The sequence below is a fragment of the Lipotes vexillifer genome, unplaced genomic scaffold (genome assembly GCF_000442215.2).
Source record: "Lipotes vexillifer unplaced genomic scaffold, Lipotes_vexillifer_v1.1 scaffold97, whole genome shotgun sequence".
NCBI classification, from domain to species: Eukaryota; Metazoa; Chordata; class Mammalia; order Artiodactyla; family Lipotidae; genus Lipotes; species Lipotes vexillifer.
Window position 1 is genome coordinate 1,015,381 of NW_006775688.1, and position 11,855 is coordinate 1,027,235.

The 11,855-nt window shown below is 40.5% G+C and overlaps 2 protein-coding genes across 4 annotated transcripts in view; one reads left to right on the forward strand and one right to left on the reverse strand.

Moving 5' to 3' along the window:
* Positions 1-1,069: 1,069 nt before the first annotated feature.
* ARPC5 (actin related protein 2/3 complex subunit 5) lies at positions 1,070-10,966 on the reverse strand. Of its 2 annotated transcripts, none has more exons than XM_007450145.1 (4): positions 10,716-10,966; positions 8,282-8,354; positions 5,876-6,052; positions 1,070-2,459 (listed from the first exon to the last, which is right to left on the reverse strand). In XM_007450145.1, exons 1-4 carry the CDS (start codon positions 10,856-10,858, stop codon positions 2,397-2,399), a joined length of 456 nt encoding a protein of 151 aa, XP_007450207.1. In that variant the 5' UTR covers positions 10,859-10,966; the 3' UTR covers positions 1,070-2,396. The 2 variants fall into 2 exon arrangements, with proteins under 2 accessions (XP_007450207.1, XP_007450208.1); XM_007450146.1 differs by having other exon boundaries at positions 2,397-2,459; positions 8,282-8,363; positions 10,716-10,858.
* A 317-nt stretch (positions 10,967-11,283) lies between these two features.
* Positions 11,284-11,855, forward strand: part of RGL1 (ral guanine nucleotide dissociation stimulator like 1) — a 292,140-nt gene continuing 291,568 nt past the window's right edge. The window contains exon 1 of one of the 2 annotated variants that reach the window (XM_007450147.1): positions 11,284-11,716. The gene's annotated coding sequence lies outside the window, so the exon portion shown is untranslated. The remainder of the gene's footprint in view (positions 11,717-11,855) is intronic. The other variant, XM_007450149.1, reaches the window with a different exon arrangement.

Here is an 11,855-nt window from a genome sequence, read left to right on the forward strand (position 1 = left end):
CTGTGTGTTGATGGAATGCTGTTAACACATCATCATACTTACTATCAAGTATCACGTATGACATTCGATAACAGTTACCTAAACGGTACTGTTATTGAATGACCAACAAAGAGTACGTGTGCCATTTTTTCCCCTTTAAAAGTGGCCAAAAAAACCCCACACAGCAATAGTTAAAAACAAACCACTGAGATTCAAGTAGAAGGGTATGGGTGCCCAGAGTGTCCCTTAGCATTTACATCTTTTTTCCACAATTCATGCTGACTATACCCCTTCTCCACCACGACGGTGCTGTGTCAGTTAGTATCGCCTGGGCTGACATTTAGCTGAGATGCATCAGTTGAGCCACTTGTTTCCAGCTGGTGTCCCTTCTGACTCAGCCCCTGTACTGTTCTGTTACATATTTTAATTATCTCCATTGAGTAAAGCTGTTGGCAAATTTCGAATACACCCATTTCTGTGACTATAAAATATGGAACTCCGGAATTTTGCCCAACACTATAGTCGTGAAAGTGATGTTAAGACGGATTTTATGAAAAAGTACTGCAATATCACTTCTGTTTTCATTTTAAAGTTTGTATGTGGTTATGTTATACCTATTTGACCACCTCTAATACCTATAGCTTAGCTTTTCTTACTCATAGCCCTCTGAATTGCCTGCAAGTTTCTACAGCTTTAAAGTGGGAATCTAGCCAGGTGCAGTGGGAAGGCAATCAGAGGTTGCCTTGAGTAGGTAAGGACAGTAGATGTGAGGTGTAAGAGAGTTCAGAAGCTGGGAATAAACGACTGCAGCTGCTGGACTAATCTGCACAATCTAGTCTAGGTCTCTGAGCAGTGACACTACAGGTGTTCAGCAGACATCCAGAGGGCTACGGAGTCACTGCAGAGGCTTCATTATTAATATTTATTAATGACTCTCTCCTCTTCTCTACTACCTTATATTTGAATAAAGTAGTTTTATAAACCTTCTACACAAAATTAGCTGTCAAAGAGTATAATAACCTGGTGGTAAAATAGGAACTCTTTCCTCTTCATTAACTATGAATTCATAAGTATTAAAGTAAGAGAAAAATAAATTATTCAACATTGACATTTTATTTTCTGAAGTTTATCATTTTTACAAAACAGAACAAAAAGCAGGTATCAAAAACAGCAAAGAGTTTACAGAATTTCTGCACCAGTTTTCACACAAGTCAGTGATTATGACACTGGTGTCTAATGTAAATACTAGATACAGTCTGATTTCCCTCATGGTCATAAGCATTCAGGTGATTTGTTTTAGAGCTACCGAATAATTACTTTTTCATAAGCACCGGTCATTTTTTGGGAACCGATTTGGTCTGTCCAACAAAGTGAACACTTTTTGATGTGTGGCATTTTCTTTTTTTTAAAAAAACACTGAGCTAAAATACAGAATGTGTATGTGTCTGGATCCTAACCAAATCTTTTGAGATCCCAATAATTACCCTGAAAAACACTGAAGACATTTATAGGACATATTAAATACTAGTTATATACCTCATAATGTCAAAGGCAGCTACTAATTCTAAAGAAAATAGCATTTCATTCAGAGGCTGCCCAGAGTTTCAACTACATCATAGTTTCCACATCCTTCCTGATTTGGAGTAGTTTCCCCAAATAGGGCCATATTATTAGAAAAAAGGTTTTATGCTCATGCCAAACAGGGTCTGGCATTTTACAGATACATTTGTGTAGAGCAAGATTCCTTGCTCTGTACCCTGGGTGACCACAAAGAAATCAAGAGGCCACGATTACTGGATGCTGAGAGGAAGAAGCGTACTTAAACTCACATAATCTGGAGGCAAAGCAGAAACAGAGTTGGAACTTGGTTGTGGTGTTCAGCCACCACCTGTTTCAGAAACACATTTCGTTTAAATAAGGGAAGTATAGTCCAGTTTTGCAATGTTAATAGCTCCCAGTCTCTCAAAAATTTTTTATAAAGATCATTTCCTGGCTAGCAATGAGTTAGGAAACTGGCCTCAAATTCTGATTAAATTTCTCACTATTGGTCAAAAACAAACCCAAAAAACCGCTCCCAAAAACCAAACAACAACCCCCACCCCCAACACCAGCCAATAGGGGTTAACAATTGCACAATTAAACTTGAATGTAAATTACGCTATGTACAGACTGGTATACACATCACTGAAATCATTTTGAGAGAATGAGACATTCCTGTTGAAACATTTCTTCTACTTTATCCCAATTTCATTAAAGAAAAACTGATATGTAACTTTCTTCTTTATAGATATGAAAAAGAAACAAGAAGGCAAAGCTGAGAGAAACAGATGCTACCCAAAGGGCAGCGGTGGCATTTGGTTGTTTTGGTCTTTGTACCAGCAACTCCCACCCCATGGGAGATATCCGTTCCCGCCGGCCTACACGGTTTTCCTTGCAGTCAAGACTCGAACAATGGACCCCACTCCTCCAGCAGCAAGTGCCTAAACACAAACCAAAGTGTCAATGTTGGCAGAATCATAAAGGCTCAATTCTCATAACAAGCAAAACATTTTTCTTTCTTCTTTTATTTTTTTAACATCTTTATTGGAGTATAATTGCTTTACAATGGTTAGTTTCTGCTGTATAACAAAGTGAATCAGCTATACGTATACATATATCCCCATATCTCCTCCCTCTTGCATCTCCCTCCCACCCTCCCTACCCCACCCCTCTAGGTGGTCACAAAGCATGGAGCTGATCTCCCTGTGCTACGCGGCTGCTTCCCACTAGCTACCTATTTTATGTTTGGTAGCGTATATATGTCCATGCCACTCTCTCACTTCGTTCCAGCTTACCCTTCCCCCCTCACCGTGTCCTCAAGTCCATTCTCTATGTCTGCGTCTTTGTTCCTGTCCTGCCCCTAGGTTCTTCGGAACCTTTTTTTTTTTAGATTTCATATATATGTGTTAGCATACGGTATTTGTTTTTCTCTTTCTGACTTACTTCACTCTGTATGACAGTCTCTAGGTCCATCCACCTTGCTACAAATAACTCAATTTCGTTTCCTTTTATGGCTGAGTAAAATTCCATTGTATACATGTGCCACATCGTCTTTATCCATTCATCTGATGATGGACCCTTAGGTTGCTTCCAAAAACACTTTTCTTAAAGGAAGAATGTGTGCAGCAATTGATTTTGGATTCACAAATTTTCACAAGTATTTCTTGAGTACCTATTATGGGCCAGGCACTGTTCTTAGCAATGGGGATACAGTAATTAAAAAAAAAAACCTTCAGAGTTCCTGCCCTCAGGTGCTTACATTCTAGTGAGATCCTAGTTTACATTCTAGTGTGTTGTTTTCAAATAATAATATGTTCTTAAAGATCTGCAGCATGATGTTTTTGCCGCAAACAGGTGCTCAAATATAAATTTAGGACATTCGTTCTGCTATCAGCAGTGTCAGGAAGAAATTCAAACTGGGATCAACCATTTTAAGTTCCATTTAGACTAGTCAGTTTGTCAGCTTTTTCTTTTTGCAAGTTAAGAAAATACTATTTAATAGCTAAGAACTTAGGAACTTTGACTTTGCCTTGGAAAACTGGAAGTCATGACTAAGAATTAGGAATCTGAAGCCCTGGTTTACTTGTGGTCGGAAACACTTACTGAATACCTTTGTGTACTGGGTACTGTGCTAGATGCTGGGGGTACAAAAGTGAACAAATACAGCATTCGAGTCTACTGAGAAGAGACAGACATATAAACAGATCATTTAAATATAATACATGAAATGACAGAGCTATGCTTTGGGTGCTATAAAAGCACAAGGAGGGGCATATACCCAACCTGCGGGCATAGAGGAATGTGAAATGGTGAGAGAAGGCTTCCTGGACAAAACGATACATTAAGTGGATAAGTAGGTGACAGACTGACATAAAGGGTACAGAGGCACTGGGGCAGAGAGAAAATCATGAGCAAAGGCATAGAGGTGTGAAACATTATGGTGTGTTCAGGGAAAACACATTATTATGCTTACTGCTGGAGCATAAGGGGAAGAACAACATGGAAGATGAGGCTCGACCTGGGAACTTGGACTTGATTCTGCAGGTGGTTCACAAGGGTAGATTTGGAAGTTAGAGACAGCATTCTGGCAACTGGGTGGAGAACAGATTTGAGGGAGGCAAAACTGGTAGCCGAGAGACCAGTTTAGGAAACTATAGCAACAAAATGTTAGAGATGGTTGAGTGGATGATCTGAGAAGTATGTAGGAGGTAAGACTGTCAAAAACTGGTGACTGTTAGGAAGAAATGAAGACTTAACACATGCCTCAGTTTTCCAGTCTACAAAAGGGGAATAGCAAGCATTCCGTCCTAGCATTTTTATGAGGATTAAATGAGTTAACATTTATAAAGTGCTTAGAATACAATAACTGCTCAGTCAATGTTTGCTATAATCCTGAAACTATACTGAAACTAGGCTGATAGGTTTTAATGCTGGCTCTTCATCTGTAAATTGAGGATGATAAAGATATTTATATATTTCATAGGGCTGTTGTAAGGATCACATGAAACATAAACCAAAAGTACAGCAGCTGGTGAATAAAAAGTATGCCATGAATAGGATGACTATATCAATTATTCTCCAAACTGATACACTATAGAGTAAAAGGGAACTATTTATAATTATGTTGGGACAACAGGCATAAACTGGAGCTGTCTTGGGAAAACTGGGAGGTATGATAATCCTATCCATAAATGTTAGCTCTTTATATTTGACAGTGTATGAGGAATAAAGTGACTTGATCCAGGTAAAACAGCAAGTTTTGCTACCTATTCATAGCTTACATGTGTGTTTTTACTCAGATATCCAGATAATAGCTTCTGAAAAACTGAGTTTTGGTAACTGTAAGATGTTAGCGAATATACACCTTACCTGTGGTTGGTTCTATTTGAATGTTACACTGCTTATATCTATACCAATATAATATAAGAGTTGGGTATTAAAGATTACCTTACCAACTTTTTACCTGAAGCTAAAAATTCCCCTTAGCCATTATTCTTTGGGGGGCGGGGGGTGGATAGTATACCAGCATCTACTTACATTGCAAAACAAAATGCATGAAAAGAGAAAAAAAAATGTAAGAATTCTTGATCCCACCTCCGATTTCATTTTAAACTGTGTTAAAATATAACATAAAATTTGCCACATTAGCCATCTTTAAATGTAAAATTCAGTGGCATTAATTACATTCAAAATATTGTACAGCCATCACTGCTATCTATTTACAATACTTTTTCAGCTCTCCAAATAGAAACTCTGTACCCATTAAGCAATAACTCTCTATTCTCCCTTCTCCCCAGCCCCTGGTAATCTCTAATCTACTTCTGGTCTCTATGAATTTGTCTATTCTAGATATTTCATATAAATGGAATCACACAGTATTTGTCCTTTTGTGTCTGGCATATTTCACTTTGCATAATGTTTTCATGGTTCATTCATGCTGTAACATGTATCAGAACTTCCTTTCTTTGGTCAAATAATATTCCATTGTATGTATGTGTCACATTTTGTTTATCTGTTCATCTGTTGATGGGCACTTGGGTTGTTTCCACCTTTTGGCCATTGTTAAAGAATTCTTGATTTTATTATTTATTTTCTTTTCAAAGTTTTGATTTAGTTTGAAGTTCAAGATTGTGTTTAATAAACAATAATCATTACTGAATAAACTTGTGTTGCATATCAGCGTCTCTTAAGACCAAGGCTAGTAAGCATAAATCCTAAACTTTCATTTTCATGCATTTATTTGTAATAGCAAGGATGTATAACCAAAAAGTCAAAATAGTTATTTAGGTGAGAGGCTGTCATTGTTATTCTCTATTACAAAGGAATCAGTCATATAAGTGTATAATTCATAACTTACCTTTTCATGCCACTGCAATAACATAGCACTGCTATTGTCGGAGGGGCTCTCAAAGCCTTTATAAATATACTTCATTAGGAGATCCACACCATTCTTGTCCAGGGATTGAACTGCCTTTTCAATATCATTAGCTTTAAAAGAGATGAGCACCTTCAAGACAATGCTGCCTGCTCGATCCTGAGGGTAAATAAGTAACATCATTTAGTCTCATTTTTGTGTGCGGGGTTACAGTTTTAGAAAGGCCACAGTGAGAATGTGACATTTGAGTAAAGACCTGAAGGAAAGAGGAAACTTGTGGCATACTTGAGGAAAGTATTTCAGACAGAGAAAAGGATAACTGCTGTTAGTGTGTGTTCAGTGTGTTCAAGGAATAGCAAGAAGACCCAAGGTGGCTGGAGCAGAGTGGAGGACAGGAAGTCAGATAGGTAGTGGGAAGACAGAGCACGTAAGCCCTGCAGGCCCTTGTGAGGACTTCGGCTTCCTGTTGGAGAGATGAGAAGATGCTGGGAGGTTCTGAGAAGAACAGGGATATAATCTGATTTACACTTTAACAGGACCAGTTGGCTGCCATGTTGAGAATAAGCCAGGGGCTGTGGGGTTGGAGCAGGGCGGGGAGAGCAGGAGACAAGGCAGACGCAGAAGCAGGGAGACCAGTTTGGAAGTTACTGCAATAAGACAGGCCGGTTTTGGCTAGCATGGTAGCAGTGGAGGTGGTCAGAAGTGGACAGATTCTTGATATATTTGAGGGTAGAGCCGAAAGGATTTGCTTACAGACAGATGTGATAAGTTATCAATTTATTAAATCAATACATTTCACTTCTTGATCTTAAAAAAAAATACAAAACAAAAAGAGGAAACTAAATTGCAGTTCTACCATCAACCATCCTTCAGAAATAAGTTATTAATAAACAAAAATTTAAGTTTTTAAAACTTATTTTGTTTCATATCTATAGTCACTTGACTATAGATATGATATAGTGATCTTCATTCACAATGATCTTTTTTCTTTGATAAAAGGCTGCTCCAACAGCAAAGTTATTTTTTTACCCTTCAAGCCAAGCACAGGGAACACTTCATTTCCCCTTTCAACGTTTCTCTTTCTATTCAACACAAAGTGATACCTTCAGCATTCCAACTGGTCAGATTTTACAGTATGTTTCTACCACCTGTTGTTATCTTCAGCTTAAAGACTATGCAATTACCCTATTTAGAAAAATATCCTTGCACCCAGAGCTATAACCTCTCATCCAAAGCTATGATAAAAAACCACCCATATAAAAGCAGAAGGTGGTAAAACTGAAATTTCAATGACATTACTCACTTTTAAAAACTAAGGAAATATTTCCCCTTATAAAAGATTATGTGGCCTAGATAATTATTATGCATTTACCTAAGTTATTACTTACTAGTATTCAACTAAGGAGATTCTTGGGGCTCCTAGGATGTATGAATAGCTATGGACAGTGGGGTCAATGCTCTGGGCTTCATTTTAAACAATAAATAAGTAAATAGGTTCTTAAGAATTACTGAAAGACTGCTACAGGGAATATAATTATACAACTTTTCTGAAGGGCAATTTGGCAATACCATATGTACCAAAGCCTTAAAAAAATATGCAGTCTAAAATCCAGCCATTCACTTCTAGAAATTTATTCAAAGGAAACAATTAAGAATTTACCAAAAATTGTTCATTTCAGTACTGTTTATGACAGAAAAAAAGGTCAATTATCTAAATATATGACAAAAGATTATATATTACTAAACTGCAGCATTATCTATATGCAGCCATTAAAAAAGATATTGCAGAAACAAACTTATTGCCAAGTAAAGACGTTCATGTATGCTGCTATACAGTTGAAAAAGGTTATAAAATTCCATTTTCATTAAAGAAAAAAAAACACTCACAGAAAAACTCTATAAGCATATAGCAACACCAAAAAGTAATCATTATCTATGGGTCAGCGGTGGGATTATGGATGATTACTTTTTTATTCCCCCACATTTCTAAGTCTTCTATAATATTTAACATAATTAAATATTAGAATTTAATTCTATGAAAATGATAGAATTAAAAAAAATCTTTAAAAAGCAAGTAGAAACTCTTTATTTTGTGAAAGTTTTATTCTTCAAGCCTTTGCTTAAATTCAACCTGAGTGGCCTCCTCTAAAAACACACAGATCTCTCCAGTGTTTGAACTTAGTGTGTCTACCATGCGGGATTATCACAATTCAATGTTAGAGTGCTATTTTTTCATATATAAATTTTCTACCTATCAAACTACATTGTAAGCTCTTCTATGTTAAAGATAGTAAATAGTTAAAATATTTGTTGATTGTGTGACACTTCAGAGGATTTTGGTAAGAATGCTAAGATATCAGCAGAGAGCGTGTGTTGTCTGTGACTCACCTTCACTGCCTGGCTCTTGGTGTTGATAGGGGGGTTTTTCAGAGCTGCCTGTAGGGCAGCTGTCATGTTTCCTGTGATGGAGGTTAAGGGGATAGCAAAACGGGCAGCCTTCAGGAAAGCAATGTAACTCCCAGAAACCACTGGTTCTTAAGAGTTGACGTTATGCATAGAAAGAAAAATTAGTATGATTGCTATGTTCAACACTGGAAAATTCAACATGTTGGTTTCAAGAATGTCCATCATAGGTAAAATACTGAAAACAAAAGAGAACACTCAATTTTTAAAAAATAAAGCAAAAACTGTTTCATCCTTTGTTCTAATTAGTAACTGAACACCTTGATAACCTTTCATTTTCCAGTAAGACACATATGCAGACATTATATCCAGAGTGATATTTTTTAAAATTCTAAAATATATATCAGAATTATTAGGCACCAAAATGAAATAGCCTATCCTCAACCAAAATACATCTTTTTATGTGATTCTAACTGGAAAAATAAAGACCAAACTTTAACTAGAATTATATTCTATATTAACTGAAATGCTGGTAGAAAGTGCTGACAGATTACTCTAGCAATCTGAATGATACATTAGCAATATCTCAGTACTGATGAAAAGAGGCATTATAGAAGATATAATAATTCAATGACCCTCAGGTGGCAGCTTAATTTTTCTATTTTGGATATTTTCTCTCATATTTCATAGATATCATTCAAACTGTCTTAGGCCACACCTATTAAATTCAGTCTCACTTTGAAAGCACCAGTGAGTTAGCAAGTATGAGAAACAGAAGGCCAATTAGACTGTCAGAACATACAGGCATTCCCCTAAAAGGAAAACCACACAGAGTTCACTTGTTCCTCCATCTGTAGTGCCTGAACAGGGCTTGTCTCTTCTTGTAACAAGAGTAGAAGAGACAATATCTTTATATTTTAAGATGAATTGATTAAAAAGCAGATTCACTATATGGATACAGCAGTACCATTTAAGAGTCATCACATTTCACCTAAAATAAGTCTCACAAAACATCATTTATGCATCACCAAGAATGTTTTTATACAGAATAATCTTCACCACTTATGTTCTGAAGAAAAAGGTCTGAGCAAAAAAAAAACCATGGTTGGTGGTAGGCTGTTATTTTCAAGGCTTAATGGGTTTCTAGAGAAGCATGCCTTTTGCAGATTGGCTCATTTATAAGACCTCAAACACTTAAGTATCTAAATAATGCAAAACAGCAACAGCTGATTGGGAAAGTCACGGAAACCAAAGAAACATCTGTATGTTCATAAGTGTCTAATGCTGTATTTTAGGTACTTCTAAGACCAGCTATGGCTGCTACCAAATATTTTCACTCATACATTTCCCCATTTAATTTAATAGGACACTGATGAGGAAAGAGTCTAACAAGGCTTCCTAACCTTATGAATACATCCAAGAATAACTAGAAAGGAGTGAATTCAGTAATTGAGAATCTCTAAAACTACAGCTTTGGTTATTGCAACATTTACATTTTACTAAAAGAGATCTGATGCAAATGCGTCCTCAAAGTAATGAATATTTAAATATGCAGAAACAACAACCAGGAACTGACAGCCACATTTTAACTAAATGGAAACGATTCCAACATTACAAAATGATTCTGTTTTGTACAAATGATTCGCCTTCTATTTTATTCACTGGGGTTTATTTTAAATATTTCTAGGGATTCTCTATATGCATTCCGTGTTTTCTTTCTATTGTCCTTTGCTTAGCAGGTGAAAGCCTCCCAGCTTCCTTCTGGGCAGTTTTGGTGGTTTTGTACTCAACTACCTTTCCCCCGGTTAACAAATTCTGTGCAATCTATATTTTGCCAAATCCCTTTCTCTTATGAAAAAAAAAAAAAAAAAAGGCCACGGACAGAGGGGCCTCAATTCTGCAAACCACCCCATCTCTCCCAGCATGAAGTAAACTATCCTAACGGGGCCAAAACAAAACTACACCACAATTAAAAGAACATCACTGAAGAAAGATGCCCGTTCCTCCCAATCAGACATGGGTGATAATGAGACTCCGGTAAACACGGTTCTGGGAGGACAACTTCAGCGCCCTGTAACTGCCCGACTGTCCAGCACCAGCGCCGCGAGGGCGCGGCCTGCACCGCGGGTTCCCGGGAGGCGAGAACTCGGGGAGCAACCTGAGGAATCGGGGGCGTGGACGGCGCGCCCGGAAGGGCAACTTTCCGAGGGCGGGACCCTGGGGTCTCGGGGCGACTCGGTAGAAATGAGAGAGCCCCTTGCCCTCTCAGAACCGGGGACCTAAAGAGACTGGGGTGCTGGGGGCAGCTCCGAACCCGGTGCCCGGCCGGGGCCCGCCGCCCTCACGCCCTGCCCGCAGCCGGGGCCCGGAAGAGGGGCTGGGTCGGGTGGGGTGGGGAGGCCGGCGAACAGAAGGATATTGCCGCAGGCAGGAGTCCACCTCGCCCTCGTCGGGCCCGGCCTGCCCGTCGCCCCCGTCTTCCTCGTCCACGAACTTGTTCTCGTCATACTCATCCACGTCCACCTTCCGGAACCGGGCCGACGACACCGTGCTCTTCGACATCCCGATCCGGATCGGTGGCCAAGGCCTCCTCTCGGTGCTGCCTCTACCTTAGCAAGCCCAGCCCAGCTGGAACCCGCAGACTGGCGCCTTCACTTCCCTCTTCCGCTCAGATGCGTCGCGGGCAGCCGCGGCTCGGGTAGTTCTGGGCCTGCGCGCTAGCCGAGCTCCCTCCTCCTCAGGCTCACGCTCTTCTTGAGCCTCCTACGCCGCCCCCCTGCTCTCCTCCAGGGGGAGCGTACCAGGGAGGGAGCGCGCTGGACGCAGTGCGCAGGTGCGGCCTCTCTGCAAGAAAGGGGCGGGGCGAGGCGAAGGAGGCGGGGGCGGGAGGGGCGGGGCAGGAGGGAGGGCAGAAAGCGGTGCGGCGGGCAGAGGTAAGAGGCGATTGGTCCTCCTAGTGCGTCACGTGATCCCTAGGGGGTTTCCATAGAAACGCTTCTCTGCGGTCCAGTCTAGGGGGTCTTAGGTTGGCTGCGATGGGCACTGGGGGCGGGAGGCCTTGGCTTTGCTGCAGCCGCCGCCGTCAAGGACCTGTCATCGGGGTCCTGCGTAAGGTCCGGCTGGCACGGACTTGCCTGTGAGGTGGGATGGACTGGTTGCCGGACCAAGTCCCCTGCAGTTGGCAGGAGTATGAGGCGGAGTGATGCACGCCCAGACGCCCAGCATCGTTCTAGTTGTCAGAGGCATCGCTTCGGACTGTGTGCTGCCCGTGGCTTCGTTCCCGAGCCGGGAGCCCCTTTCTTGGGGTTGGACCTACGCTGCGCGGCCAGCGGGAGGTCCCCAAGGACGGAGTCGAAAGGTCATATCTTATGTCAGTGCTGTGTAACAGCATAGCGGCTGCACCTGCAGAACTCGAATTAGGTATCGTAACCATTGGGAAGGAGGGGGAGGTGTCTGGGTAGGGGCTGGGGTCCGGTGGTAAGACTGGGGTGAACCTGTGGAATTTGGGGTAGGGTCAGTCATTGACGTCTTAAAATAGGTGGTTGTTTGGAGCAGGAAT

Bases quoted from the DNA above. Each gene is read 5' to 3' on its own strand.
- ARPC5 (XM_007450146.1), bottom strand. From the start codon at position 10,858: ATGTCGAAGAGCACGGTGTCGTCGGCCCGGTTCCGGAAGGTGGACGTG. The intron at 8,364-10,715 runs ATATCCTTCTGT...TATCCCCTTAAC, and splicing joins GTGGACTCCTGCCTGCGGCA to CTCCATCACAGGAAACATGA. The intron at 6,053-8,281 runs GTGAGTCACAGA...ATTTACCCTCAG, and splicing joins CCAAGAGCCAGGCAGTGAAG to GATCGAGCAGGCAGCATTGT.